Source organism: Cygnus olor, chromosome 9 (assembly GCF_009769625.2).
Source record: "Cygnus olor isolate bCygOlo1 chromosome 9, bCygOlo1.pri.v2, whole genome shotgun sequence".
Lineage (NCBI taxonomy): Eukaryota > Metazoa > Chordata > Aves > Anseriformes > Anatidae > Cygnus > Cygnus olor.
The window spans coordinates 1,882,505-1,909,799 of record NC_049177.1 but is presented as its reverse complement, the minus strand read 5'-3'; the positions used below and the strand labels follow the sequence as shown (position 1 = coordinate 1,909,799).

Genomic DNA, 27,295 nt, shown 5'->3' with positions numbered 1-27,295 from the left:
ACCCTTTCTGGTTTGGAGCTGTGATATTGACAAATAACATGAGGATTTGTGAATTTAGATTGTGCTTATTCTAGCTGTCGCTAATCACAGAAAAACTATTCTTTTTTCCTACTATATGAATCAGATTGTACGAAGGGAGAATTAGGTTAAAAGAAAACCAAACAAACCAAACCACTTTTTTTTTTTTTTTTTTTTTTTTGGGTGGGGGGATTTTGAAGAATCTATTGGTAAGTTTTTTCATTTTTTTTTATAGGCTTTCCTTTTAAATTTTATTAAAATATTTTAAGGATATTTTTGCTGAAATGTACGCATCCCAAGGAGGATCTAGGTTTTAATTAAACCAATGTTGTTGTTTTTTCCATAGAACAAAATGCAGTGATGACTTTTTAAACAGATCTTTATTGCAGTGCAGTTTACCTCCTGTAAATATTTTGGTAGGCTTTAGTAATGTCTTAGATATCAAGGAATTAAGAATCCTGAAAGCTGGCCTATGTTGTTCGTTCTGTCTTCCTATAATGGCCAGATCAAAACCTGGATTTAGACATTGTTCAGAGTTGCTATATTCAAAACCTGGGGCCGAAGCTTGTGACTGCAGCCAGTTTCTAGCAATTAGGCCAGAGCGTTGCTAGGAATTGCGCTGGCCTGCAGAAGGACTCTTTGCACTTGTTGGTATTTAAATCCCCATGTGCTATCAAGTGCATCATTTTTTTTAGCAACAGTCAGAATGCTTTTGATTATAAGAAGAGGATTTTGTCACTGAATACAAAGCAGTCAATAACATCTTTTATTATGTGGTTTGAAATGAAAATGGATGGAAAGATAAATCCCAAATTGTCAGGGGAACAAGGAGTAAGAAATACAAAACCAGTCTATAGGAATACTGAGTAGTAAATTACCATTCTGACACTACAAGATGTTCATTCTCCCATTTAAATCACCACCAAGTCAACACTGTAGGATTATATCTCTGCTTTCTGCAGTAAAGCAAAAAAAAAAAAAAAAAAAGGCTGAAACACTTGTGTTCTCATAAATATCTAGGCATGTAGAGCAGAACTTGGGAAGTTTTTGGTGTCTATACCTACAGGTATGATTCTCAGCCCTCCCTCATTTTAGGTGCCAGAAAATCTCTAAATAGAGACATTTCTCTGACATTTGAATTCTAAGTATTGAAATTCTATTTTTTTGGCCTGTCTAAGCTTTCTGTATTTACAGCCCAGTGCCTAGTTCATGCAAGTTGAATCATGTGTGCAGTCCCAGCTAGTCTGGTTTGCACCTACAGTATACTCACAGAGGTAAGCAGTGCTCCAGATGAAGCAGCCAAGACTGTTTTTAGTTGAAAACATGACAGCAAGTAGTTGATTCCATGCCCTTTTTATTTAATGACTAATGTATTAGAGCATCCTGCAAGGAACTGGGAAGCCTGCTCTCATCAATAACCTGAATTGAGGTGATTCCACACTGCAGCTCCTGGAAGCACCGTAAATACTGGCCTGGGAATGATATGGAGGGTGGCAATATACCTTGTCCTGCTGAGCTTGTCATGTTGTAACAAACATCATCAGCTTCAAGCACTGATGAAGCCATGAGAAACTTTTTTTTTTTTTTTTAGTTTTATGTATATTATTTAATGTGGTTTATGATGCAATGAACAAAAACATGAGGCTTGGGAAAATTTACAAGAGAAATGTCTCCGGCTATATTAAGCCGACTCATCCTGATCTATATAAGTGTATGATGGTGATGTGTTACCTGATGGCATGTGAAATTACAGATCTGTCAGATATGGGTCAGAATTAGCAATAGCTCCTTTACTTCTTTTTTTAGATAGTAGGGAAAAGAAAGCAATTTGAGAAGTGAAAAGTCTGGCAACTGCTTCTGACCTCTTGCTATAAAATGGGGATAATACTTCTTCTGCACTGGTGCTCATCTGTCTTGTGTATTTAGATTGTAAGTGCATGTCCTACAAATATATTATGCATTTGTACAAGGTCTAGCTTAGGGGAGCTATGATTTGTTTAGTGTCCTAGGAGTGCAGCTGTAAATAATTAATAACAATATTGGCTTCTTTTCCCAAACTGTCAAAAAGTTTTACTGGAAGAAGTAACCTTCTCGATGCAATTGCCTCAGCCTTCCACAGGCTGTCAATGCAGCTAAAATGGTCTGTAAGCCTCAGCTTCTATCAAAAAAACTGCATATACCAGGAAGGGTTTTTTGAATAAGTGATTTATAACCCAATTTTCAAAGATGGTCATTAAACAGCATTTGCAAGAGAAGTCTTGAATATTTTTGCATGAATAAATTCTGAAGCTTGTGGCTATTCATCATGAGCATATTGAATTCAGTACAGAATTATTAACTGTGAAGTCTAGAAACATGAGCAAAATCCAAAAAAGATTGTTTCACCATCTCTAATAATCATTACAATTGAAATTAAAAAACATTCAGAATAAATAATGATTGCTCAGGGCCATGATTCTTGTCCACATGGCAGTAAGTGTGATGTGTATTCCTAACAAACTGACACCTAAAATGTGCTTTTCCTTATGGATTGCTATTAGTTGCTTTATATTGCTGCTGTTGTGGACTGATGCCCTCAGAAATACCTGCTTTTATAGTACCATGTTTTGATTGTACATAAACTCTTTGGAGAATTATGGCATGAGAATAGATCTTCAAAGTTCAGCTCAAGCTGATTTTGTTAATAATTGAGAACACTTTAGCCTTAAGTTTAAGGCAAGAAAAATCACTTGTGTCTCACAGCAGAAACAACAAATCAGTTTAATTTCATGCTGAGAAGGATTAAAATAGATTATCAGCTAAATGATTCTAAATGGCTGTGACAGCTGTTTGTCATGTGGCTAATGCCTTCTATCCTTATATATATATCACAGAGCAAAGAGTATCATTTTAAATCTGTAGAATCATGTGAATGAGATGTGTGCTATAGTTTGATTTTTAACTTCTATTTCATAAAGTTGGTATGATAATTTGTGGGAAAAGGTACTGCAAAACATTGCTCCTACAGACAAGGCCCATGGACCATTTCTGGGGGACAGACAACTATTTGTTTGCAGAGTTGGCAATTAAACTAAATTAATGTACAGACGTAACTGTATAGATGCCTTCCAAGTAAAGAAAGGCTGCAGCGCATGAAGGTAATGCATAAATGCAAATAGAAGAGAATGTCAAATTAAGGAACTGCAGGGCTCTGTAACAGAGATCCACAATTTATACTCTTTAGATGTGATGTTACGTATTGAAAGGATTGAGAAATTGTGGATAATACCACTGCATAAAATTTTACAAATCACTTCCCTACAGCTGTGCAGCTCTGTGAAGTAAAACACTAAAATTTAAAAATAGATGATGGTTTACATTTACATCATGCTTTTATGCAGATAGTAACCAGAAAGATGAACTGGATCTTCAGATATCTGGTATCTCATTCACTGTTCTGTTAATCCTGCTTTATCTTGATGTCAGTGGAGGGACTAAAATAGTTTGGTCACTACAAAGTAATGTAAGTACATCTGTGTGGCAGAATGCGCTATTAGATGTCTTATAATCACGACAGCATGGCATTCCAGCTCATGAGAAGCAGTGATTTATGTCCCTATAATGCTTCTGGCACACAAAAGTAGGTTATGAACGTCATTGTTCTATGTGGACATAGTTGCAGTGAGGAATCGAGCCTCCTACTCAAAAATACAAACCACAGCAGGACTAAATTGAGCATCATTTTAACTACTGTGGAATTTCTGGAAATCATCATTTGTAGTATTATCAGTGCATGTAATAGAATTGGAATAAAATGAGTGTGAAGATTGGCAGCAACTAAAATAATTTGAACTTAGTTCTGCGTGGTTACAACATAAGAGCTGGAGCTTGTTTTCAGATTAAGGGGAAGATCGTTGCAGTAGATTCTGTCTAGAATAAGAGATGTTAGACTGTTCATTACACTGTGACATATGGGCTGCTCATTATACCACAGATTACCAAATCTTAGCTGACACAGGAAATACAAGTTACGTATTTATCTCCACAATTTATCTGCAGCAATTTCATGAATTACATTGAATTCAATGTCAAAACAGAGAAAAAACAGCAGCTACTAACTGCTAAATCCACTCTGCACACGTACTTAGCCATAATGGTACACTACCTACAGCTAAGCAGATCTTTGTAACTGGTAAATTTGCTGTTTTAGAAGATGCCATAAACTCTGTATGACTGAAGCTGGGTTTAAAGTCTTGATGGGATCATTCCTGTTCTTTGATACATGCTTTAACTATATTTGAGTTAAATAACATTTAGGAACATCTATATCGATTGGTCATCACCTTTGAAATGAATAAGCCATGCTTCAAAATTGCTGCAAGTAGTTGAGGACTTTCATTTCCAGGCAGTGGCTACAACTGATTCTCACTTTGAAGCTTGCTTCTGAAAAATGTAGGGTAAGGCCAGTTTACATTCGTGTGTACGTGTGTGCAGACTTTAGGAGTCTGTGCTCACACTTGCATTCTGCCTCTCATACAAAGTGACTCTGTGACAAACTAGGTATCTCTAGAATGGTTAGTTCTAGAGTTCTAGTTTCTCTAGGTTATTTTCTTGGACTTGTCCAATTAAATATCTTGAATACTAAATGTGTGGTCTTTAGGCAGTGAAACCCACAGACCCTTGGCAGCAATGTTAAAAAGATCATCCACTTGGGGCATAAGTTGATTGAAACTATCTTGATTCTGCGAAAGACAGTGACTGAACAGTGTTAGAGAACATAAGAACAAACAAAAAAATCTGGCCACAGAAACAACTCAAACATGCAATAGCAAAAGATATTTTCCATGGGAAGGATAAATTTAATCATTAGAAATCATTATGTTTTATCATTAGTAAGCAAGAATGCTCTACAGACACCTATATATATATATGATATAATTAATCATATGATATGGTCATATGAATCATATTTGTTCATATGACCATATCATATGAAGATATGATACTACTTCGATCCTATGAACACCATTAAAACTTTGGCCCTGAAGGAGCAGCTGTATCAGTATGGCTGTATTCAGATTAAAACTTTAGATATATAGGTACGTCTGTACTTGTGTCTCAGTAGGTGTGTGTCAATCGGAAACACAATAGATTATAATTTACTAAAGAACAAAATATATGAAAGTCCTAGGCCCTTAATTTTATACTTGCACTGTAATCTATCTTCTCTTGTGCCTTGTGCAATATGTAGCATGAATGGTTTAAAGTCTCTAAAAACTTTCTCTGCAATTCTCTCCTCTTTGCATAAGTAGTAGTCCATGACTTCTGTTGCAGCTGCTTGTCACTTTATTGTCCCCACTTAGAAGTCATACCACATCAGTACTTTCAGTACGGCTGCTGAATGTTGCAGAACCCTGTACCACTTTGTAGTATCACATTCTGCAAATAAAGGGGTCTTTTCTGTACTGAGGTCTCTTCTGTGAAGGTCTCCTTCACTTTACATGTTTTTTGCTTTTTTTTTTTTTTGCTTTATTTTGGTATTCTTATTTATATATGCTTATAGTCATGGTGTTCCTGTGCCTTTCATTGCACTGCGGTATGTGGTAGAGCTACCGCTTTACATTTTGCCATTTACAGCTCTGCTTCGCCAAGTAACGATTCACTTACATGTTTTATTTTTGTACTCTAGCCTTAGGGAGAAGAAAAACATTTCATAAAATGTTATATTTAGTAGTCTGAAATGAGATTCGTACACTTTGTTTGTGTGGAAAACACCACCACCACTCTTTTCCCCCCTTTATATTCTTATCTGGAAACCATATCTTCCAGTTGGGACTGTTTATCTAGCAACCTGACGAAGTCCAGATCCCTCTGTCAGCTGGGCAAAACTTTGTTCTGCTCCCTCATCATTAATATGGATGGGACTGGATGTAGTGTGATTGTGTGTCAGCCATTCCCCCCACCAGAAGAGTAGTTTTTCTTCATCCTTCCTTTTTCTAAAATGCCCCCTGTGTTTTTTGTGTAGATTTTGAATTGCAGTTTTGGGGGGAAGGGGCACAAGGTGTTGCTAAGCAGGCACCTAACCCCTCCTTTTTCAAGGCAAGTCCCTAGTGTCACTTCAAAAGGAGAAAAACTAGACCAGCTCTGATTGTGCCTAAAGAGCCTTTTCTTAGGTGGCATTTTTTTGCCATCTATCAGCATTCCTGAGCTATTTGGGATTGTGATGGTCACTTTAGTATTCCACTTAGCATCGTACTGCATCACTCACATAACACACGGCTCAGTAGCAGGTGAATGGCGATTCCCGGTATTGCAATCAGTTGTTTTCTCAGTGAAAGCAATAGATTGTTTCATGCACCTTATTTATGTAAAAAACAAACTAACTATAGAGGAGGGTGACTACTTCATTGCCTGCTTTTTAAGTATTTAAATCTGCTTATAAGCTAGTAGAAATGGTAATATTAAATTGTGCTACAAAGTTATTAAAATAAGGTTTGTTCCAAAGTAGAAGAAATCTGTTCAGATTCAATCGAGATGTAGGCATCTCTGGAGAAAAATGTGGTTAGAAGGACATGTCATTCCGGAATACTACATTGTGATTAGAGACACTGAACAGTAAAAACATGAAAATAATGTAACTTGGATAAGTCTTTAAAACTGCAAGAGAAGCTTAGATATGACGAACATGCATGGTAGTAGCTGGGATATACAGTGCAACTACAACTTTCTCAATAGGGCCATATTTTGCTAGTTAATTTTCACCTGTGTTATGTCTCAGATGAAAGATGAGACTCCAAGAATAAGAAAATCCCTTGATATCATATGGTAGCATTGGTGCAGCATTGACCTAGGAGAAAGGATGGGATTTGTTATCTCTTTAGGTGGTAATGAGGGTGGTTCTTTGGAGTGCCAACCCAGTAAACCCCAACAAAGTTGAGCTTTTGAAATATTACTGGGTCAAAGCACACGAGTGACTGATGCCTTCCATCCAAACTCTTTTTCCTGTAACTATTGTGGGGGGGAAAAAAAAAAGTGTCTCAATTTACCTCACCTTAAGCTAAATGATCTTGTATTTTTAATACTATCTATTGGGACTGATATCATCCAACCTGTGTTAAGGACAAGTGATCATGGAGAGATAAGGGTCTACTTTAGTGATGCCAGGTGCATTTTTCCTTTAACTTAAGATGTTACAAAGTGGAGAGATATGGATGTATAAATGCATTTCCGTGTCATCCTATTTCAAGAGGCAATGCACAAACCACAGTGTTATACAGTATTGATCAGCCTCCACATGCTTTAAGAACTCAGCATGGGGATAGGTATGGTAACACTGTGAGAAAGTCTGTAGATCAAATGCCCTGCACACAATTCTCAAATTAAAAAAATCCTTGGAATATTATTAAAAATGCATTTTCAGCTAATACAAAGAGACAGAAACATCACTGCATTACAAGAAGTATCTTTTTTTTTTTTTTTTTTTTTTTTTCATATAGCAAATGTCCTGATTGCTACTTTTATGAACTCTTGGAGAGAATAAAGCTTTCAAAAAAAAAAAAGTCAGGAATTAGGCCATTTGTTGACATCTCACTTAGACTACTAATGAGCTTTGCCAGCAAGGAAAAATGAGAACTGATTTTACAAAAGATCTGTACGAGGAAAAGAAACTGTGCTCAGATGTATTTTGACAATTTCCTACAGATGAAACTAGTTAATTCTTGGCTCAGAAATAACAGTTCTCTCCAGTGAATTATGTCAATGATTTTTAGAGCAGTAAAATGTTTATTCTCTGAATCACTTTAGGTGTCTGTTCCTTTATTTTCCTTGAACATAAACAGCACAGCTTTGGAAAGAAGCCAGGCCATTGTAGATGCATTACATTACTGTTAATGTGATTAACCCAAAGTAAAACATTAAATGCTCCTGAGGCATTTGTCTAAATAATGAGATGACCAACTCTGAGTTCCCTGGACTCACAGCATGGGGAGACACATGCCGTGTACTTAATCTTTCATATTGACATTTGAGATTTATTACCTAAAGCTGGCACTATGGGCAAGTCTACACATAGCTATTGTCAATAAATGCCGGCCAAGCTAAATGCCTCAAACAAAAAGCCGATGAGAAATGGTGACTAGTTACCTTGCATGAAAGCTGTCACTGTCACCGATCTTTCTGTTGCTCACTTCACAAGCAGTTTGGAAATTAGCTGTATTGCTTAAGTTCATAGTTAATTCCAGTTTAAAATATGTTAACCTAAACACTGTCTGAAATGCTCAGACAACTAGTACATGATAGTAAGAACTTGTAAAGATGAATTGACCCAAGACTGTATAAAATAAATGCATGGTATATTGGAGAACGTACTTGCAAAGATATGCTGTACAGTTGTTTTATCAAAGGGCAATTCAACATGATATTTCTGAATTCCTGACATGGTTTTAACTGTGCCTGCACAATAGCTTTGAGACTCGAGGCTGCTACATGTAGCAGGCAGTGCAGCTGGTAATCTGAGTACGCATTGATATGGTTTCTGCATGCTTCCATTGTCTAAGAGTAAATATTGTAGGGCAGTGAGTGTTCAGTTGGCTGTAACGTAGTCATATAAGCATAGACAAATAATTATGAAATTAAAAATGCACATTATTATATGAACTATCAGTTGCACACATTAGATTTTGCCTATTCAGGGCTTTCACCTTTTCACATCTTAAAGTACAGGTCAAACTTTATAAGGGAAGAACCTAGGGAAAAGTGTCAGACTGAATAAAAGACTGTGTGCTTGAATGGAAGAGTTTTGCATAAATTTTAGTTATCTGATGTGTGTGGTGTCAACAATTATTACCCTTTCAGTTTTAATGGCAGAGAAATACCTCTGCGCATTGGTGTAGAAACACTCTTTAAAGCTGCTCTAAGTACAGTAGGATAAACAATAGTGTCATTTGTGAAGACAATGTTCTAAAATACTGCTTAATGTAAAATTTAACTTTTCACTTCTTTTACCACGGTTTGCTTCTCAACAACAAAGAGTAATAAAATGACTTAAAAAAAAAAGTCACTTTAATTTTCTTACTCTACCATTCGAACAAAGAATGCTACATCACATACTCCTGATACCATAAATATCAGTTAACCTGTAATAGTCTTTTTGACAGAGTGACTCTTTGCAAGTGCTGGAAAGGCGTGCTCCCCTTCATGATGTAGTATTCATCTCATTCCATGTTGTTTTTAATTATTGAATTGTTTTATTCCAATATGATCTCGATCTGATGTTGCACTGTTCAGTTTAGGGTAGATTTTAGCTTTTAGATTTTAAATTTGCTTTTGCAACATAGTCCTACCTTCAGAAACTTGACTATGTTCACCAATTTCAGGCAATACCTTTAACTCTCATGTGGCTGTTTCATATAATATTTAGGTCATTCATAGAAAACCACACTGTCTCTAAAATAGATACTGATCTGTAGTCACAGTGTTTGCAATACTGGACAATGCAAAAGCTACTATTAATATAAATGCACGTGTGTTAATATTTGTAGACTTTCCAAGTCTTTATACTACAGTTTCCAGAGGGGGAAAAATGTTTTTAAGTGCTGTTGGCACATTTAGACCAGATGTCACCCACAGTAGTTTAAGTTTTGCTAATTACAAGGTAATCGTGGAGTAGTATATAGCTTTGATAAAATAGTCTTTTTTTTTTTTTTTTTTTTCCGAATACTCTCACACTGTCAAAGTACTCTCGCATTCTCAAATATGTCTGGCTTGAGAATAAATTCATTCACATGGAGAGAGTAGAAGCTTAAGAAGAACATGGTACCAGACCTGGGTTTCTGGGCCATTCCTTATGTTGCTGAAATTGAGCTGATGTGCATACATTTGCATTATGGCATGTTTTAGAAGCATTTAGGAAATACCAGTCACTTATTGCACTGTTGAAAATACTTTGCCTGTTCTGAAGTGAAGATTTCAAATGTGAACACTAGCTTTTTTCTTTTGTGTCAGCACATCAACAGTGGCTGCAGAGCTCTTGATTTTTCTAATTCTGTACATGTTGAGTCAAACATTTCACAATTTATTTTTTTTTCGATTTTTTTTTTTTGGCCATGAACTGAATTGACATTCTTGTTTGGTTTGCTGGGGACTTTCTCCTAAATGTGCTGTTCTGAGATTTATGCTGTCTACACTAGTGCTCACTAGTGCTTACAAGCCTTTTATGAACACCCAGGAGGAAGGCGTCACCTATTGTTGAATAGTACTGAAATAGAGTAGTTGAGATTGATAAAATTGATAAAAGGTGACTCCATTTTAATCAATTAAAGTCTTCATCTTTTTACAAGAACATCTGGAGACTTTTTTTTTGACCTTGTACCTGTATTCAGCTTGAGCATGAAGTCTGAAGCACCCAGTTGAACTTGGCTGCCATTTACAGTGAGTGTGTTGGAAGAGGAGTGCTGGGAGGATGAGACAGGGACTGTACTGTAAATATTCATAGTTTACTGCATTATAGTCAAGATAGAGACTCTACTTCATTCCTGTTGCGTTTTTGTCTTCTGAAAATAAGTTGTATATAGCAACTATGAGCCAACATCTGAATTCAAGCAGTGACGACAATGAAAGCAGTAGCTTGCATAAGATAATGAAAAGGCAAAGTGAGAAAGGACAGAGTGAGAAATTGCCTCAGAGATCCCCAAAGCATATTACACTTCTACCTACAGGCCAAGAAAATAAATGAATGTTATGCTGACAGTCTTTAGCCATTGACATTCAGCTTTCCTGGGGCTGTAAGTAATTCTCTATGGCTAGCGACTTCAGGCGTACGTGATAGCTCTGTCAGTGTATTCATAAATATACGACACATTGACATTGGCTCCAGGTTTGTACCTTACTGAAGAGAGCAAGAAACTTGATAGCTGAAAGGCAAGTCTAATGCTTAAAATTCCACATACCCTGCCACCTAATGAATCAGTAAATACTGTAAGACAGTACTTAAATATAAAGGATTTGCTGTGTTTGAGGTATAACATTGGGATCCAGAGAGTATATATGTGAAAGCTGATTCTAAAACTGCAAAAACTGTTATAATTTTTTAAAAGCCCTATAAAGTAAAACTTCCTTCTTGTCTAAAGAGAGGAGTTATTGACAAAATCATCCATAAATTAAGCTTTTTGAAAAGTTTTTTTTTCTTTTTTCTTTTTTTTTTTTCTTTCTAGTTATTTGTTAGGATGAATGCTGACAGTCTATTTAGCATAGTATGACTGAGACCGTTGTATGAGAAAGCCCAGGGAGCTTGCTATCTAAAAGGCAAAACTGTGAAGGTAAGACACTGGGAAACTAAGATAAAAGATTAAATTTAAATGTATCACTGTTCCTTTCGGGGAACATGCATCTTCTATGTAAGCATAGTGCAAGTTGAGGTACACATAATAAATTAGATTGAAAGCTGTGACATTTGCTTAATCTAAAATGGAGAATCCGTCACATGTTTGTAATTTAGATTTTTAATGTAAGTGATAGCAAAATGGCATGCAGGCATTATGACTTGGAATTGAAAATGATATGGCAGTACAAAGACATGCTCTGACGTTAGGTCTGATATAATATTTGTTTTTCCAGTATTGTATTGAGCATAAGAAAGGATGTAGGCTTCAGACTGCCTTTTAGAATCAAGTTGGTTAAATGGCTGATTTAATTACTTATCAATGTGAAAGTATTAAAGCAAAGGCTGCTAGAAGGAAATGTAGTTTTTTTGTACAGTAAACTAATACATGGCTATTGAGGTAACTTTGGCAAGTTATTTTAAGGACTGAGAAGTTTCCTTAATACTTTCAGAAACTAAAATATAAAGCTATAACCCAGCATCAGTTTAAAAAGGAACATAGCACTCAAGAGACTAAATGGTGCTCACTTAAATTGGGAGCTAGTCACCCAAAGCCTGAGATCCTCAGATCAATAAGGGCCAGTCAGATTGGTGGGAGATAATGCAGTCCCACTAATTTCAAGAGGAAAAAATCATGATCTTTGGTCTTTATCTTGATCTTAACTAAATTCAAATTGTATGTATGGGTCACTAGGTCAGAAAGCATGTGAGCGATCATTATCCTGTAGGCTACTGAATAGGGTACTGAAAGAAAAGAGACCTGGTTTCTGTTCTTTGCTACTCAGAAGATTACTGTATTTTAGGTGATGAAACACTTGGACGGGAGCTGGAACCTTCCTAGTGAACACAATAAAGGCTAGTCTATGGAATAATTTTATCTCATTTTATCTCATTTTCTGATTCAGTAAATTAAAATTAAATTCTGCTTTCCTCATCTAATGCATACATGTTGAGAGCTGCCTACACTATGGTGAGGTTTGGGCTAGGAATCCTCCAGAAAGGTGACAGAAAAATGGGGGTATCCAGTGAGGCAGAGGAACTTGACACAGTGAGGCCATACCACAAGATGATGGGATGCAGCAGGCAAGAGAGAGGTCAAGCCCTCTTTTGTTGCGTCTCAAATGGAAACAGGCTGCCATGGCATTTGTAGGAATATGTCTGGGTGGAGATTAAAAAAGCTCTGGGACTGACCAAGACTCAGGAGATTTGAGCAGAATACCTGAATGTATACTGTGATTCCTGACCAGGTTTAATGCAACAAGTAAGTGAATAGCTAAGGCAATTGGGAAGTTTCAGTGTCACGCTGTGCGTCCTGCCTACTTGTAAGATTACAAGATTATTATTATTTTTTGCTTAGATAGCAAAATTGTTTCAAATACAACTTGTATGCAGTCAGGAGGAAGGTTAGACTCACAAGTGGAATTACTACCAAGGTGTAAAGCATTGATCTAAGTGATTTGGAAGCACTAAAAAAAATGCAACAGCTGCAAGTCCTCTATGATCATCTACATTTAATGTTAATTTGTAAGTTCTGATTAGAAAGCAGTATATGGCTTGCCATAAGTGTTGTTCCTCTGCCTTCAGTGAACTGTAATTGACTAGGGTAATAGCCTTCCAACAAAGATTCCTCTATCTGCTGTTTCAGTAACATTTGAAAATGTGAGTATTTAGTGTCACTAAATTATACCTATCAGTGAAGAAGAAAAAAGGAAGATTGAATACAGATATTTATACAAACAAAACAAAACACACCCTAACAAACAACATTCCATGCAGTGACTTGAACTAAGACTTCAGATGCTTCACATCTGGTATATATTTGTATTTACATGGAAAACATCTTGGATTTATTAAAACAGGATAATTTCATGCACATTTTAAAGCTTCCTTTATATATTATTTGTTATGTGACAAAATGGTGAATCTCTTTGAATAAATAGAAGAAAATGAGGAAACCAGTGATACATTTTTAAGTACATTGAAATCAATTACTTCCTTACTAAGTTAAGAGGTAATTTCCTCATTTAAATCTCATAGACGTACTGACCAGCAAATCACTTTAGGTCCATTCCTGCACTGATAATCACTGATAATTCAGTATAAAAAGCTTGTGTTCTAGCATAATTAGCTGTTTACTGAATGCTAAAAGCCCATACAAATATACCGAGCCAAAGTTATAAAATATCTGCTTTAATTACCCTTTCACCTTCAACTAACTCTGGAACAATTTGCTAGATTTGGTATCAAAGGTGCCAGAGCTTTCCTTCTACCCTATTTTTTTTTTTTAAAGAAAAAATAAAAATTCAAAACTCCCAGTGGAATGTTTTGTGACAGTTCAGGTTTGCTCCTGCCTTGCTCTGTTCATGTAGCCAGTAGGGCAGCTTCATGGGGAAGCTGAAAAGCTATGAACTTAAGCAGTGAGCATGGATGGTGGGAGAGGTGCACAACCTTCACTGGAGAATTGAAGTCACACAGTTCTCTTCTGTCACTAAGTCACTCTGCAAAACCAGCTATGCAGTTATACCAACATACGATTTTATTTGTTTAGATTTATAAGATTTCTATCTGTCCTAGCCTGTGTACCATCTAAGACTGTTAAGGCCTAATGCTCGTCCCAACTAGCATCTTTTTTCTTGTAAGAAGTCAGAACATTTTTTTTCCCTCTACACTTTATGTATAGTTAAAAAATGGAATTAAATGTTCTTCTACTGTGTGAAATACATGATATCAGAATGAAAAACCTTAGGAAAGCTTAAAATAAATTGAAAGAGACTGAGATTTTTTTTTCCAGACTGAAATAACATTTTAAGTCAAAATGAAAACTTTCATCTATTCAAAATGAAACACTCATTTCATGTTTTCTTGCTGAAGGAGTTCCAATGTTATTTGTCAAGCAAAATGGGGGAAGAATGAATGTATACAATTTGGAAACAAAGCAAATGAACAAATGTGAATAACATTATTTTCATTCCCTTCTATTTTTTTTTGGGCCAGCTGACATTATTACACAGTTCTTAAAACATGAAAGTTCAGTGAGTTTCCAGAGTAATTATTTTGCAGAAAGCAACAGTATCTGATCAATAATACAGAGAGTTAAGAGGATTTTGATCAATACCTACAAACCAGGCACATAAATTTCATCTCAGTAAAATTTTACCATTTTTTTTCTAGAGCCATGATTTCTTACTACATATCTATCTCTAACTTCTAAAGACTCAAATTTCTTTCCTCGACATTCTCTTTCATTCTAAGTAACTCAGTTTTTAGACATGCTTGAAGTCAACTGGGTTTATGCTTGCATCCATTTAATTCTGGGGGACTAGGTAGAAGTCCAAATTAATTTGGTGTATTTTGATATGAAGTAATAAATCAGCAGTTTGTTCTGAAGTCCTAGACAATTAAGAAGTTCCCTAGCAGTATTTCTGGATAGGTTTATTTGATTCTTTTTTTTTTTTTTCTTTTTTTTTTCTTTGTAATTTGTGCAACTTTATCATGTTGGTTGCTGTATAAAAGCTACTTTGATATGTTGTAATGGAAGAAAAACATTACTGGATGAAATGGAAGAACACTTTTTTCTTTTTACCTACTCAGGCATATTAATGCAACAGTATTTTTAAAGTTAACAAAAGAAATTCTTTAATGGACACAAGTCCTAAATTGCTGCTGGGTAGATTATGTGCCAAGCTATAGGCTTATTTATCATTTTCTGGAAATCCCTATAAATTATTCTGTTTTTTTGAGATACGCGGAATTCATCTAACTGTAAATTTCAGTTTTACTTTCAGTAAACTGAAAGGTGTGGATCTTTCTTACTGCTATGTAATTTTCCCTCTCATAACAAATATTCTAGCAATAAAAGCGTATCTTTCATTTCATCTTTTCCTTTTTTGTTTTCAATAGCCATGTGGAGCTAGAAATACAAGGTATATGAGGTGGGATTTAACCATCAGCCTGATATGTTAGGAGACTGCCCGACATTAGACCCCTCAGGCCAGTAAGGACCAACAGAGTTGACAGCAGAAGACACACGTCTCACACAAGTCACAACTGTAGTCCCAAATCTCCCATTCAGCAACATCCCTGGACTGCCTTTCCAGTCGGAGACAGAAAGTCCAAGTCCTCTGTATTTTATTCTTTGTATTTTGTTATCAAGGACTATTGCAACACAAATGTTTATAAACCTTGTTTAGTATCATTCAGGCAAACTGCTATGGTGAATAACTCCAATAGATCAAATACACACCTTATCTTAGCAGGAAAGTACCTTGCAAGTAAATGATAGGCATTTCAGCAGATCACTGAGATTCATTCCCTGAACAATTTCTCATTTTCAGATAGAAATGAAAGGAAATTATCCAATTTCTCTTTTTATAATAACATCCAATACATTTAATGTCCAATTTTTATACTGCTTCTTGATTTATAGCATTTACTGGGCTACTCCTGCTCTAGCTACTATTATCAAAGCAGTTATTGTATTAACCCTTTCAGTGTGGGTGTGCCCCAAGAAGAGTTTTCTTTGCTCAGAGATATATCTCATGTGTGATGCTGAACGTTTCAGGTTCGAAGCAGAATGTGTTTCCCTAATATGTTTTTAGTCAGGCACACAAGACCATTCCCTGTTTCTCGTAAATGCTACGTACACACTAAGGTTATGCATACCCGCAAGTCGAAAACTGGTGGCAAAGACCACCAGGCAAAGGAAGATTATCACATCTAGCAACACTTTTGTATTAAAAATACCTTTAGCTAGGATATAAACCAATGTTTTAGCAAGTCTGTGCTACCAGATCAAAGGGGATGAAGTGATAAACCAGAATCTGATCTTGCACTCCCTGTGACCTATATCATGAGTAATCAACAGATCACCATGCAAATTAATCAAATGCGTCACAGCAATGATCTGTGATGTGCTTGGCCAAACTTGAAATTGCTGATAGTTCTTCACACAGGATGAGTGTCTTACAGTTGAAGCTAAGTCTGCCTCTTGCTCTGTCTTTCTGGATCGCTTGTTACCAAAATACTGGGTAAGATGCAATGCAGTTTCCTGCCTCAGTCAACTGAAGACTACTATTTTTCTGTCATACCCAGAGTATTGTGCAGGAATGTGTGTGTGTGGGCTCATCAGCAAAGCTGTGTCTTGCAGATAACACCTCTTTGATAAACAGGGAAACGGTGTCTTCTCTGAGCTATTATTTCAGACTTCCATGAGCTCAAACCCTTCCTAGTTACATTTCTTTAGAATCATTTTCAGGTTGTGATTCATAACCAGCATACTTACCTTTTAAATGGTAATGTAGATTTTTGATTTATTTATTTTTTTAACCTGAGAGTCTGCACTTAAATCAGCAATACCTTAATGCCGAGGAGAGCCTATGGAGGCAGAAACGTGGCCTCTCGTGTATCAGCCTGCACTTCATGTTGTTAGCATAGCAACATTCAAACTATCATCATTATAAAAGATGTTAATCAAAATGCTGTCCTTTATATGTTCATAGGTTCAGGCAGCTGGCCAAGTACAGTTGTCATTTTAGAGTAACAGCAGTGTTAATGGTTAGGCTTGTTACGTTAAGTTACAGGTGTTTCTGGATTTCAGAGGCTTTCATTAGCATTTAAAAGACTTTCCAGGCAAAGACAGTATGATCACCAGTGAAAGCATGTATGGGTTAAGAGGAACTCAGTGGGCAGAAGTCACTGTGCTGAAGCTGGGCTCTCAACAGGCGTGTTTATTGTAGCAGGACTTAAAGTCCTTACTGCACTATTGCTAAAGAAGAATCTGACCCAGGAAACAAAGGAAGAGCTTCGTTTATTGGAGCTATTCTGGTATGGCGAGGGAATACCAGTTGGACTGATTGTGAGTATTTTAAAAACAAAATAATAAGCAGTATGAAGTGCACAGAAATATAGCAGTACTTGAAAACATAGTGCCGTTAATTTAACCGCTTATCTCTGTGTTGTGGTCACTTGCAAATTACAGTTGAAGATACTCAGGCTGACATTCTGTTTTCAATAGTAAATCAACAGACCCTTCACTTTCACTAAATTGTTTTCCAGGACTCTAGAGGAAATATGACCCAAAGAAATATAGTTGTAGAAGAGAGAATGTGCCGAGGCCAAGAGAAAACATTTAATTAAAACTCCTTTTCTAAACTGACCTTCCTTTCTCTTGACAAATGGTGACAGGGAAATATGTTCAAAGGAATACAAGCAAAACAATTAAGAAGGCTTGTAATAATTTATAACTATTGAATTATGGATCACCTGAAGATTTGAACACCTGCTCCTGGCTGTTGATTTCAGAGTATGTACCTCAAGGATGAGCTGTGTTTCAGAAGGGAAAATCCTTGCATGCCTACATGAGGCTTAAAAAGGAAAGCCGAGATGCATTTACTCAGAGCAAACTTTCCACTTAATTTAGGAATAAACAATGAGCAGTAGAGCACAACCTCCTGCATGAATCTAGTTCATGTCAAATGGCTGCATGGAAATGCACTCTTTCACGCCCTTCTCTGTGAGCAGAGCAGAAGTCAGAAAAGGAGCACCGCACTCTGGCTGGGCTCTTCTGAACCAGGCCATGGTATCCCTCCTCACCTCAGCTGACTGCAGCCTCTTAGCCTGGATGGTCACGACACCATTTCTCCCAGTGCTGTAATCATGTTACTGGTTTTCCTGTCCACATATTGCCCTCTCCCTTGCTATCCCCAAGACAGCATGAGAAATCCTGTAGGTGCTCCCAGTAGTGTGATGAGAGCACGCAGGCACTGCAGTGCTTGTGGCAGTGGTGGACACAGAATGGGGGCACAGAGGGAGCAATGTGGAGCAGAAGCTGATGCTTCTTGATATAACAATGATCGAGAATAAACTTTGGCTTACCATCCAGTTTCATTTTTCTCATCTGTGTATAAAAGGCCTATGTAAGGAGGAGCTTCTCACCCCAGTAATATTTGCAAGAGCATTGCTCCACTTAGCATTACACAAAGCTGTCTAAATCAAACTTCTGACAGTGGCTTAGGAGCTTCAGCTCCCTTGAACTTATATGTACTTGAGGTTTCTAGCCACTCTTGACTATGGGACTTTGCAATTCAGCATAGAACGTGTGTTTAATACTTGCTATTATTTGTTTTATAGTATGGAAATCTACAGAGAACGGTCGTTTTCTCTCTCTGACAGTTTTATTATAGTCAGAAAAATCTTGAGATTCTCACTACTTGTATTTTAAAAGAGAGTGCCTCAGGAGCTGGGGGTGCTCAGTCAACTGCTGGTGAGAAATAAAAAGGGCCCAGGACAGTTTGTTTTTAAAGCACTGCAGCAGGAGGTTGTCAAGCATGTACCAATGGTTTCAGATGAGGTTTAGGCTGAGATTTGTGTGACCTCTGCCTGAGTTTGCTGTGTTTGACTATCTTAAAGCTGTAAATGCCAGACAGAACAGACAGTTGCACATTGTGTCCATCTCAGTATCTAAAAGGCTTCTACCTCATTATCAGGTAAAGATTCAGAATCTCAACCCGGATAGAGATGGAAGAAGCCTTACCTGAGAAGAATTTCCTGTCAAGTTAAAGGTGAAAGTGAGCAGTTTCTGATAATGGCTTGATCACTGGTAGTGTTGAGTAATACAAGATTCCAGCCTTGTGCCCACAGCACAGCAGATGTGGCAAATAGAGGCTGATAGGAAAATAATGGTTAACATGAGCTTTAACGTTGCCTATATCATGGTTAGGTCACTTTTAAGCTAGTATTGTCCAAATTTTTGGTATTTGGTATTGTCCAAAGACTTCCATTTAGTATACCTTGTTGGGATTAAGCACTGGTAATGTAGGGGTCCAGTTACATCACCACCTCTCCCGTAGATCCCATTCATACAGATTTGACATGTGGTCTTGAAGAAAAAAAATTCTGTTATAATTACCATTTGAATAAGGAGAACAAATAATCTACATACTGCAAGCATATGATAGCAAATCAGAACTAAATTCTGTCTAAGCACAGGAATAGGTAGATTTTTAATAATAATTCGGTAGGGAATTTTTAATAACAAAGACCTGTATGTCATTATAAAAACAAAAAATATCAATCTTACTATATAACTGGAAAATTATAGTAATGTTGGCTGCACCATTCACCCTGCCCAGAACAACCTGTTAATGTTTTAATCTAAAAGTGCATCCTGCTTTGTTCTTAGGCTGTGGTAAGGAAAGGTTCCTGCCCTGAGGCTCAATCATACTTTTTCCATTTTAGCCCCTAGACTTCTTATCACAATGGTTGTTTTTCTAGATAAGGCAGAATTCTTTCCACAGCCTGCATTTTTTTTTTTTTTTTTTAAAATTTGAAGGGCCTCTGCTGGAAAGCAGAAAGAACAACTTTGGAAGCTTAAAGTACTGACCAAATCTGATGAAAGCTTCCACCTTGGCAGCGAAGAGTGCTACAACTGTGGCATTGTAAACTGCCTTTCTGCAGCATCTCTTTGAACACAGCTGCTTCTAGGCATGGGAATACTACCATAGAGTTTGGGAATAACAAAAAGTATATTTCTGTTACTGAAAGAATAGCACTTAAAAGACTGGCTAATGTCATATTGTGACTCCAGTCACTCCATCATAGTTCTGTCTTTTAGCACTTTATACCCAGTTGATAAAGGGCTGGGATAAGCATGGAATCTTACTTTAACATTTTTTTTTTGGTAGACAGCCACTGCCATGGTTATGAGCAGTCAAGCCACAGCTCGTAGTCCATTTCCTCACCCTGCTGCCAACCTGCATCCCTAATGAGATGTTCTGGTAAACAAACACACCACATTAGCCTTTCCTAAATTATTTTTTGAGATCAAGAAGATGATTTCAGGCTTTGAAATTGAAACAATGGATTAGAGAGTTCCCTGCTGAAGGACCCAAAATTTTGATGTCTTGGAAGAATAACTTATCCACAGAATATTTAATTGTAAAGAGATATGCCAGGATTCCCAAGGATATTGGACTCTTCTGGTTCATATCTTTTGGATGCTGATGTTTGTTGAAAGCTCATTTCCTATCCTATTCAGTAGATTTGTAATACAGAAATAGGTGGGAGTTCAGGAGTTAGCAGTGTTTTGATCTTCCTACTTTTTCACCATAACAATGAATAATGTTATAATTTTATGTTTCAGAGGAGATACAGTCGAATAGTTGGCCATATTTCAAAAGCATTAACAGCTATGCCAGATTCTCAAAATGTTTTGGATGCAATCCTATAATTTTCTTCCCTTTTTTTTTTTTTTTTTAATTTAGAAAACAGTGCTGTAGCCATACCACATAGAAAACCCCACAAAAGAATCCAGATGCTTATGAACTTGTACAAGTGGAGCAACAAAAATCAAAGTAAAACTATAATCTTCAAAAGTTTAAATTTGCCAGTATAGCAGTATATTACAAGTTGGTGAGAAGTACTCCAATTAGTTCTTAGTTAGAGTTCTTATTTTCTGTCAGAATTATTCAATGCAGATTTACAGTCAAAATAGATAGGGGTAAACCCCTATTAAGGGCTATACATTTGGTTTGATTGAGTGATTCAGTGTGTAAAGAATGAATGGAAGGACCAAACACGTCATTCAGACAACTCTTTTGACTTCAGTGGCTTCATATCACAGATAGAGTTATGTCTTCACATAATCTGTAACAGATTTGTCCTTTCCTTCATGGCTTTAGGTCTATACGGAAGGTTACTTCATGCTTGATCCTTGACAATGGCAAATGTTTTTTTCATGCTAATAACAATATTGCTCCCAGCTTACCTCCACTCTACTGTTAGAGCCAGTCAGCACCATTTCCCTTACAAACCAGAAAAGTGTCTCTGCAGCAATGATAGCCCCTTTGCTTATCTACTCACTTCAAGCAGTTAGATCTGAGGACTTTCAAATTAGAGGATAAGAATCCTCACCTCTTATTCTTGTTACATTCATTAACCTGTTTTTTAGTGGTATTTTTTACCTTTGACATATTTTTATATTTTATATTCTCAGAGATCATTGACTACATTAAGGTATGCTATATTTATGCCAGTGTAGTATGAATGAATGATCAGATGCTTTTCATCATCAGAGATCTTCTGTCTCCACCCATGCATAGAAAGTTTTGGAAGCGTGCCTTGACATTTTTAGGTTTAGTTTTGACTAGATGGGCAATGAGAAATAGCTGCTGGTGGTTATAAAGCTGGAATCTGAACAGTAGAAACAATTAGCAGAGCTCTGGGAGATCTCTGAAAGCAAATCTGAAAGCTTAGGACAATTAGAAGGTAATAGTTTGAATGTTAGAAGAATAGTTTGTTTTGATTAATTTCATTTCCTGGATTGGTGTTTTCTCATAGAACAGTTCAATGAGGAGATGTTCCTGCTAAGAATGGGAATTTGGACAGCCTTGGTCATCCCCCAAAAATGTGTTGTGCCAGGCATCTGGCACTGGAGTTTAGAGAAAGTTGGAGGTCTGGAACTGAAGCTTTAGGTGAACTAGAAATGGCATGTTTTAAGGGCAGCCAGGCACACAGACATTTGCAGCCAGTTTGTAAAATACATACCAAAGGCAATGGCTGGATAGGCACAGTATTAAAAGTTACTATTCAACAATGCTTTTTATTTATTCAGAATATGGAAAAAAATCTTACTCACTGAAGAATTGATGCAAAAAAATAAAAAATAAAAAAATATGCACAGAATCTGGGAATCCCTTGACAAACATTTACATGGGAGGTGATGATAAACAAACAAGACTTAATACTTAGCACAACAATACTTTTAGAGGACGTGTTTTATTAACAGCTTTGTATTTCTTCTCTGCCTGTCAGGAGAATCCTCTATTCCCAAACCACTCATTGCAGGTTTACTGTAAAATGTAGCTTGCTATTTTTAATCAGAGTATGAGAAATGAGGGGAGACGTAGATCCAAGAGCATTAGCAGGTAATACTCAACATCTCTGAAGGCACATTTATTGAATACTTTAATTTGACTGTGAACTCATGCTTAAATGGCTGTCTTTGTTTCGCTGCTGATATATCGTGATATTACTCTCATATACTGATGCAGGTTTATTCATAGTCTGCCAGGCACAGCATGCTGTAGTCCTTTCACATGGGGAATAAAGAAAGTTTTTTTCTAGTTATAAGTGTCAGATAAACCAAAAGATAAGGTATTATTTAGTGACACGGTGCAATCAGTTCTTTCAGAATGCCAGCTGATAATACAGTGACTGTGCATGTGCCTTTATGCTCAGAAATGGTATGTTACTGTGCCAGACAATGGGGAACATTTGAATAGGACCCAATTTTCAGAAAGGCAATACACTTCCTGAAACATGGAGTTTAAAATCAGTGTGTCTGAAAAAAGAAGACAGCTAGAATAAATAAGACATTTTGGAAAACGTATGCCATATTGTTTTAGAACAAGATTTAAAATTATTCAGACTGCCAAGAATTTTAAGACCCATTTTGAAGGCTACTCTGCATGGGTAAATATATTAGTAAAATAACTAGAATGATTCATATCGATTTCTTTTAAAATTTTGGAATATAGAGGCATGTAAACATAAATTCTGCCATTAGCAAGTCAGATTTCCAAGGCTTTAAGAATCTCTCTTAGATTCAAGGTACAGTTTAAGTAGGAGCATATATTTCAATATAATTCATTTGTTAAATGAAGAGATTTATAATTGTGAATTTTAATAAAATTGGGTGAACTCTTAGGATCCATTTAAGCGTCTTTTTAAGAAAACTCTCAGCACAGCTAGCCTTTGCAGCCTTGTGAGATAGCTGAAAGATACTGCTGCAAGAAATGGAAGTGGAGTCTTTTTCAGTAGCACTTGGTTAGTTTTGATAATACAACAACCTATATGTTTTGGCAACAATTTAGAAGTGTATCAGCCGTACGTACTCCTGGAAGAAGTCGGCTGCTAGTTATCTGTGAGGACATATCTTTATCTTTTCTCTAAAAATAGTGATAGGTTTTATTTACATTGTTGAATTTTAACCAGAAAAAAGAAAAACAGATCTAATGCTATTGTTGTCAGGATCAGTGAAGGCGTATGGAAATTCCACATATGGAAACAAAGACTGATTTTTAAGAAGACTATCACTACTACTATTTAAAAATTATCATTGCTTTTTTCCTGGTACTCTGTTGATATATGACTAATCTTGGTTACAATTATGAGGATTTCACACTGTAAATTACAGAGAATGCAATAAATCATTGAAACATAGATTAATGTGTAGAGAATAATACAAAATAAGTAGGCCATACAGATCTTGAATACTGTCTTTTACTTTGACTAACACTGTAATATTTTGTGTTAAAGCGAGTAGTAAATATATTAGTATTAATTATATGTAATTTATGTCATTTTTACATGTCTTCAACTTAATGGATGACAGATTCATTTATGTTTTACAACCAAAATGTGGGTAAGTTGGTCTGTAACAAGTAAACTCAAACACTTACCTCTAGTGTAAGACTAACTTGATAAAACCTGATGAGTTGAGTTGCATATTCTAAACTACTGATAGGAACTGCAGCCTATTCCACATTGCTAGTGGAATAGCTAGTGGGACTAGTAGAGATTGAATATATGTGAATAAGATTCCATTCACCTAAATAGTCTCAGAAATCACATGTTCCTCTTTATTATCCTCTGAATACCTTCTATTCCAAAACAAAACAAAAAACAAACAACCCCCCCCAAACCACACTGAATAATCATTTTATGATGAAATCGTTAATTGGCAATAAAAGAGCACTCAACAATGGACTTTTATTTGCCTTTTATTTTTGGCCATTCCTGTCTCCTGAGAAGGTTTATCTGTACAGTAACTCATAGGTGGTATAGGGAAATCTGATGTAATCGCTGTGACCTCAGTGCAACCATCCATGCATTTTTCATTTCCTGTAAGTACTTACTTAATTTTTAACAATGTGAGTAACCTTATTTCTATTTTTAGATTAACTGATCTCGCACTGTGCTTTGGATTTGAACAGTAGTGGTAAATCTGGTTCCCTAAAGCTGAAATCACTCCAGAAGTGGTTTTATACTGCCTTGGGATGGTTCTAACTTCATATCAGTGGGACGCTTTTGGGTGACTCTGAGATCAGTCTCTTTTCGGTGTCTACAGATATAGTTGCAGCATTTCATTGGCTTCATCCTTTTTTTTTTTTTTTTTCTTTCCTGTAATTGATGCTATACCAACCCATTCCACTGAGTCTCTTCACAGGCAATCACATCAATTTTACAAAATTATCAAATTTACAGTCACTTTTGGCTTCATGAGCAAAATCCTCCAAACTAGCATGACAAAATGCAGTCTCTCCCTTCTAATTTTATTAAAACAAAACAAAACAAAAAAACTGAAGATAAATGCAGCTCAGAACTGCCATTTAGCCACAGCCGCAGACATACTGGGGACTGTGTCCTAAGCAAGATGGTATAACAGGGAGCAGCCCCATAACTGTCTTAGCAAATCCAAGTCCGCTAGAAACCCTTCAGGTATTAATTGTTATGAATTACCACTACCTTTAATAAAATTATTTAGCAAATTATTTACTTAAGACTAAGATGACAAATGCAGACAGCTAAAATTCCATAGTGGGGTGTAATAAATTATAAAGACTGTTATATATAATCAGTAGAAAGAAATTGGAACCTTAAACTACATTTGTAATTAAAATGTCTATTTAAAATTTTATCTTAGTTTGACCACACACTCATAATTTTTGAAGCTGAGTGTTTTGATGTAAGAATTTAAGTTGGCATTGTGAACCTAATAACTTTTTAGGATGAAAATCTAGGTCCAGTTACAAAACCAAACTATTTGGTTACTAAATCTAGATCCTGGCAAATCTGCTGGGATTCAGAGGAGATCTGAAAAGAGATGAGCATTTCAGAACAATAATGACTATCTACTTCCAGTGTCTTTGATAAAATCAACAGTACAGGTGGTTAAAGTAAGAAGCATGTGGTTGCATTGAACAGTACAAATAGTTAATGTCAGCATCAGCCCCTTGTTTGTGGTCTTGTGGGTCTTCCCACCTCTGGTAGTACCTCTGGTAGCAGAAGAAATGCCATTGTATCAATTAAGTTGCTTGTATTACTGAAAGCTTGCAACAACAATCATTTAAAAATTTCCTAAAGAGCTGGACTAGGACAGGCATCTAGTGAGATAAGTTCGTCCTTGGACTAGACATGTGACTACTGTTCCCAGCTCCTGTTTCCCTTACTGTATTTTCAAAATTGTTTCTTAATCTCACATTATAGCAACATAGTCCGTGAGATCTAGCCAGATTATTCCTCCTCATCCACATATCTGTTTCCGTACAGAGCAACTCTGTTGCTGACCAACAGTGAAAAAATGGCAAATCTCAGAAAGATTGGCTGAGAGTGGTGGAGTATATTCAAACCCTATTAACTTGATTGACATTATGGCACATGAGAGGTATTGTGAAAAAAATCAAACGTCATGGAAACAGCCCCAACATTGCATATGGATGCCTGCGTTTTATGTTTATACGGTGTATTTTATGTTTATACAGTGCATTTGTACATTGCCCCTTATTTTGTCTGCAAACCTTTATCTCTGCTCTTTATTAAATCTTCAATTTAGTTATCTTCAGCTGGTATTTTACAGCAACAGTCTGACACAAAGGCTTGTTAATCAGACATCATTTTATAAATAAGCAAAGTGTGTGCTATATATATAGGATAAATGATATGGAATTGTGAATTACAAACCTATATTCATACTGAGATTTTCTTTGGTGACATTATGAACCATTGCAGGGACTCAGCTATGGCATTAGACTTTTATTGTTAAAGGTGGGATTTTAAAAAAGCATGTTGGGCAGGACACCATCTTTAAATTAAATATTCATTGTACCAGTTTTCTCATCTCTCTCTTTTTTCTCATTTAACCTCCCTGGTCTTTCATTGCTATCTGTGAATACAAGTGACTATAAAGTAATCGAGAAAATAATGCTGTGAAGGAGCATATATAAGACAGTGAGCAATAAATAAATGGTTGAAAGGTATACAAAAGTAGGTAGATTTCCTTGGATATTCGCAGTATAATCAGAAATACATTCTATATGACATGTTTGTATAATAAATACACATTTATAGATGAGGGCAAGATCTGCCTTCATAGCTATTTTTTTTCAGCAGTGAGGAGGACACTCACAGTATTTAAAAGGATTAGTAGTGAAACAAATTTAGGAAATAAGGACAGATTTGACCCAGGTCCAAACCTTTAACAAGCCTGAGAAGAACCTGTTCTTTGTGGTCTAGAGTTACCTCTACCAGGTAGCCAAATACTTGCTCTGTGCTTGTAAAACTCTATTAAAAAGCATATAATTAAGTCTTAGAAAGCTCTAGGAATGTAATAATCACAGTGAACATAGAGATTGCATTATATTTTGATGGTTAATCTTGTAAAGTGAGTACTAACCTGATCTGAAGCCATGTGAGCATTGGTGTTGTGCCTCCACCAAATACCCAGACTGTGAAAAACACAATAAGCAGTGCTGTTGTGAACATCATTTGTTTGGGCTGGGATCCTGTGTCTCGAATAGCCAATGCAAATGCTATTGCACCACGTAATCCTGAAAAATGGATGAGAATGGTGAACTTAATGTGATGGAGAAATAGAATTTTACTCTTTCCAACCCAAACCTGATTCCAAGGGCAGAAGGGATTTTCAGCCACAATCATAATTATAATTTGTTGAATCATGGTAGTTGAAAGCATGGTGTTTAATGCAAGTGTAAGCAACTTAGCAAAAGCGGACAATGAAACCTCTATGATAATCACATAATAATTACACATCTGTTTTCTATCCACTGAATTCTCTGTTGTGAATAATTTTATATTAAACAGTAATTGGGCCTTTATGCATGTTAAAAAAAATCTTTTCCTTGT

The 27,295-nt window shown here is 36.3% G+C and overlaps 1 protein-coding gene across 8 annotated transcripts in view; it reads right to left on the bottom strand.

The window, feature by feature from the left end:
• SLC9A9 (solute carrier family 9 member A9) overlaps positions 1-27,295 on the bottom strand; it is a 210,794-nt gene that overhangs the window by 65,507 nt on the left and 117,992 nt on the right. For 7 of the 8 annotated variants that reach the window (XM_040566694.1, XM_040566689.1, XM_040566693.1 and 4 more), the window contains one exon: positions 26,826-26,979. In XM_040566694.1, the coding sequence (XP_040422628.1) occupies positions 26,826-26,979 (154 nt within the window). Of the gene's footprint in view, positions 1-5,756; positions 6,845-26,825; positions 26,980-27,295 lie in introns of those variants that run through there. The other variant, XM_040566696.1, reaches the window with a different exon arrangement.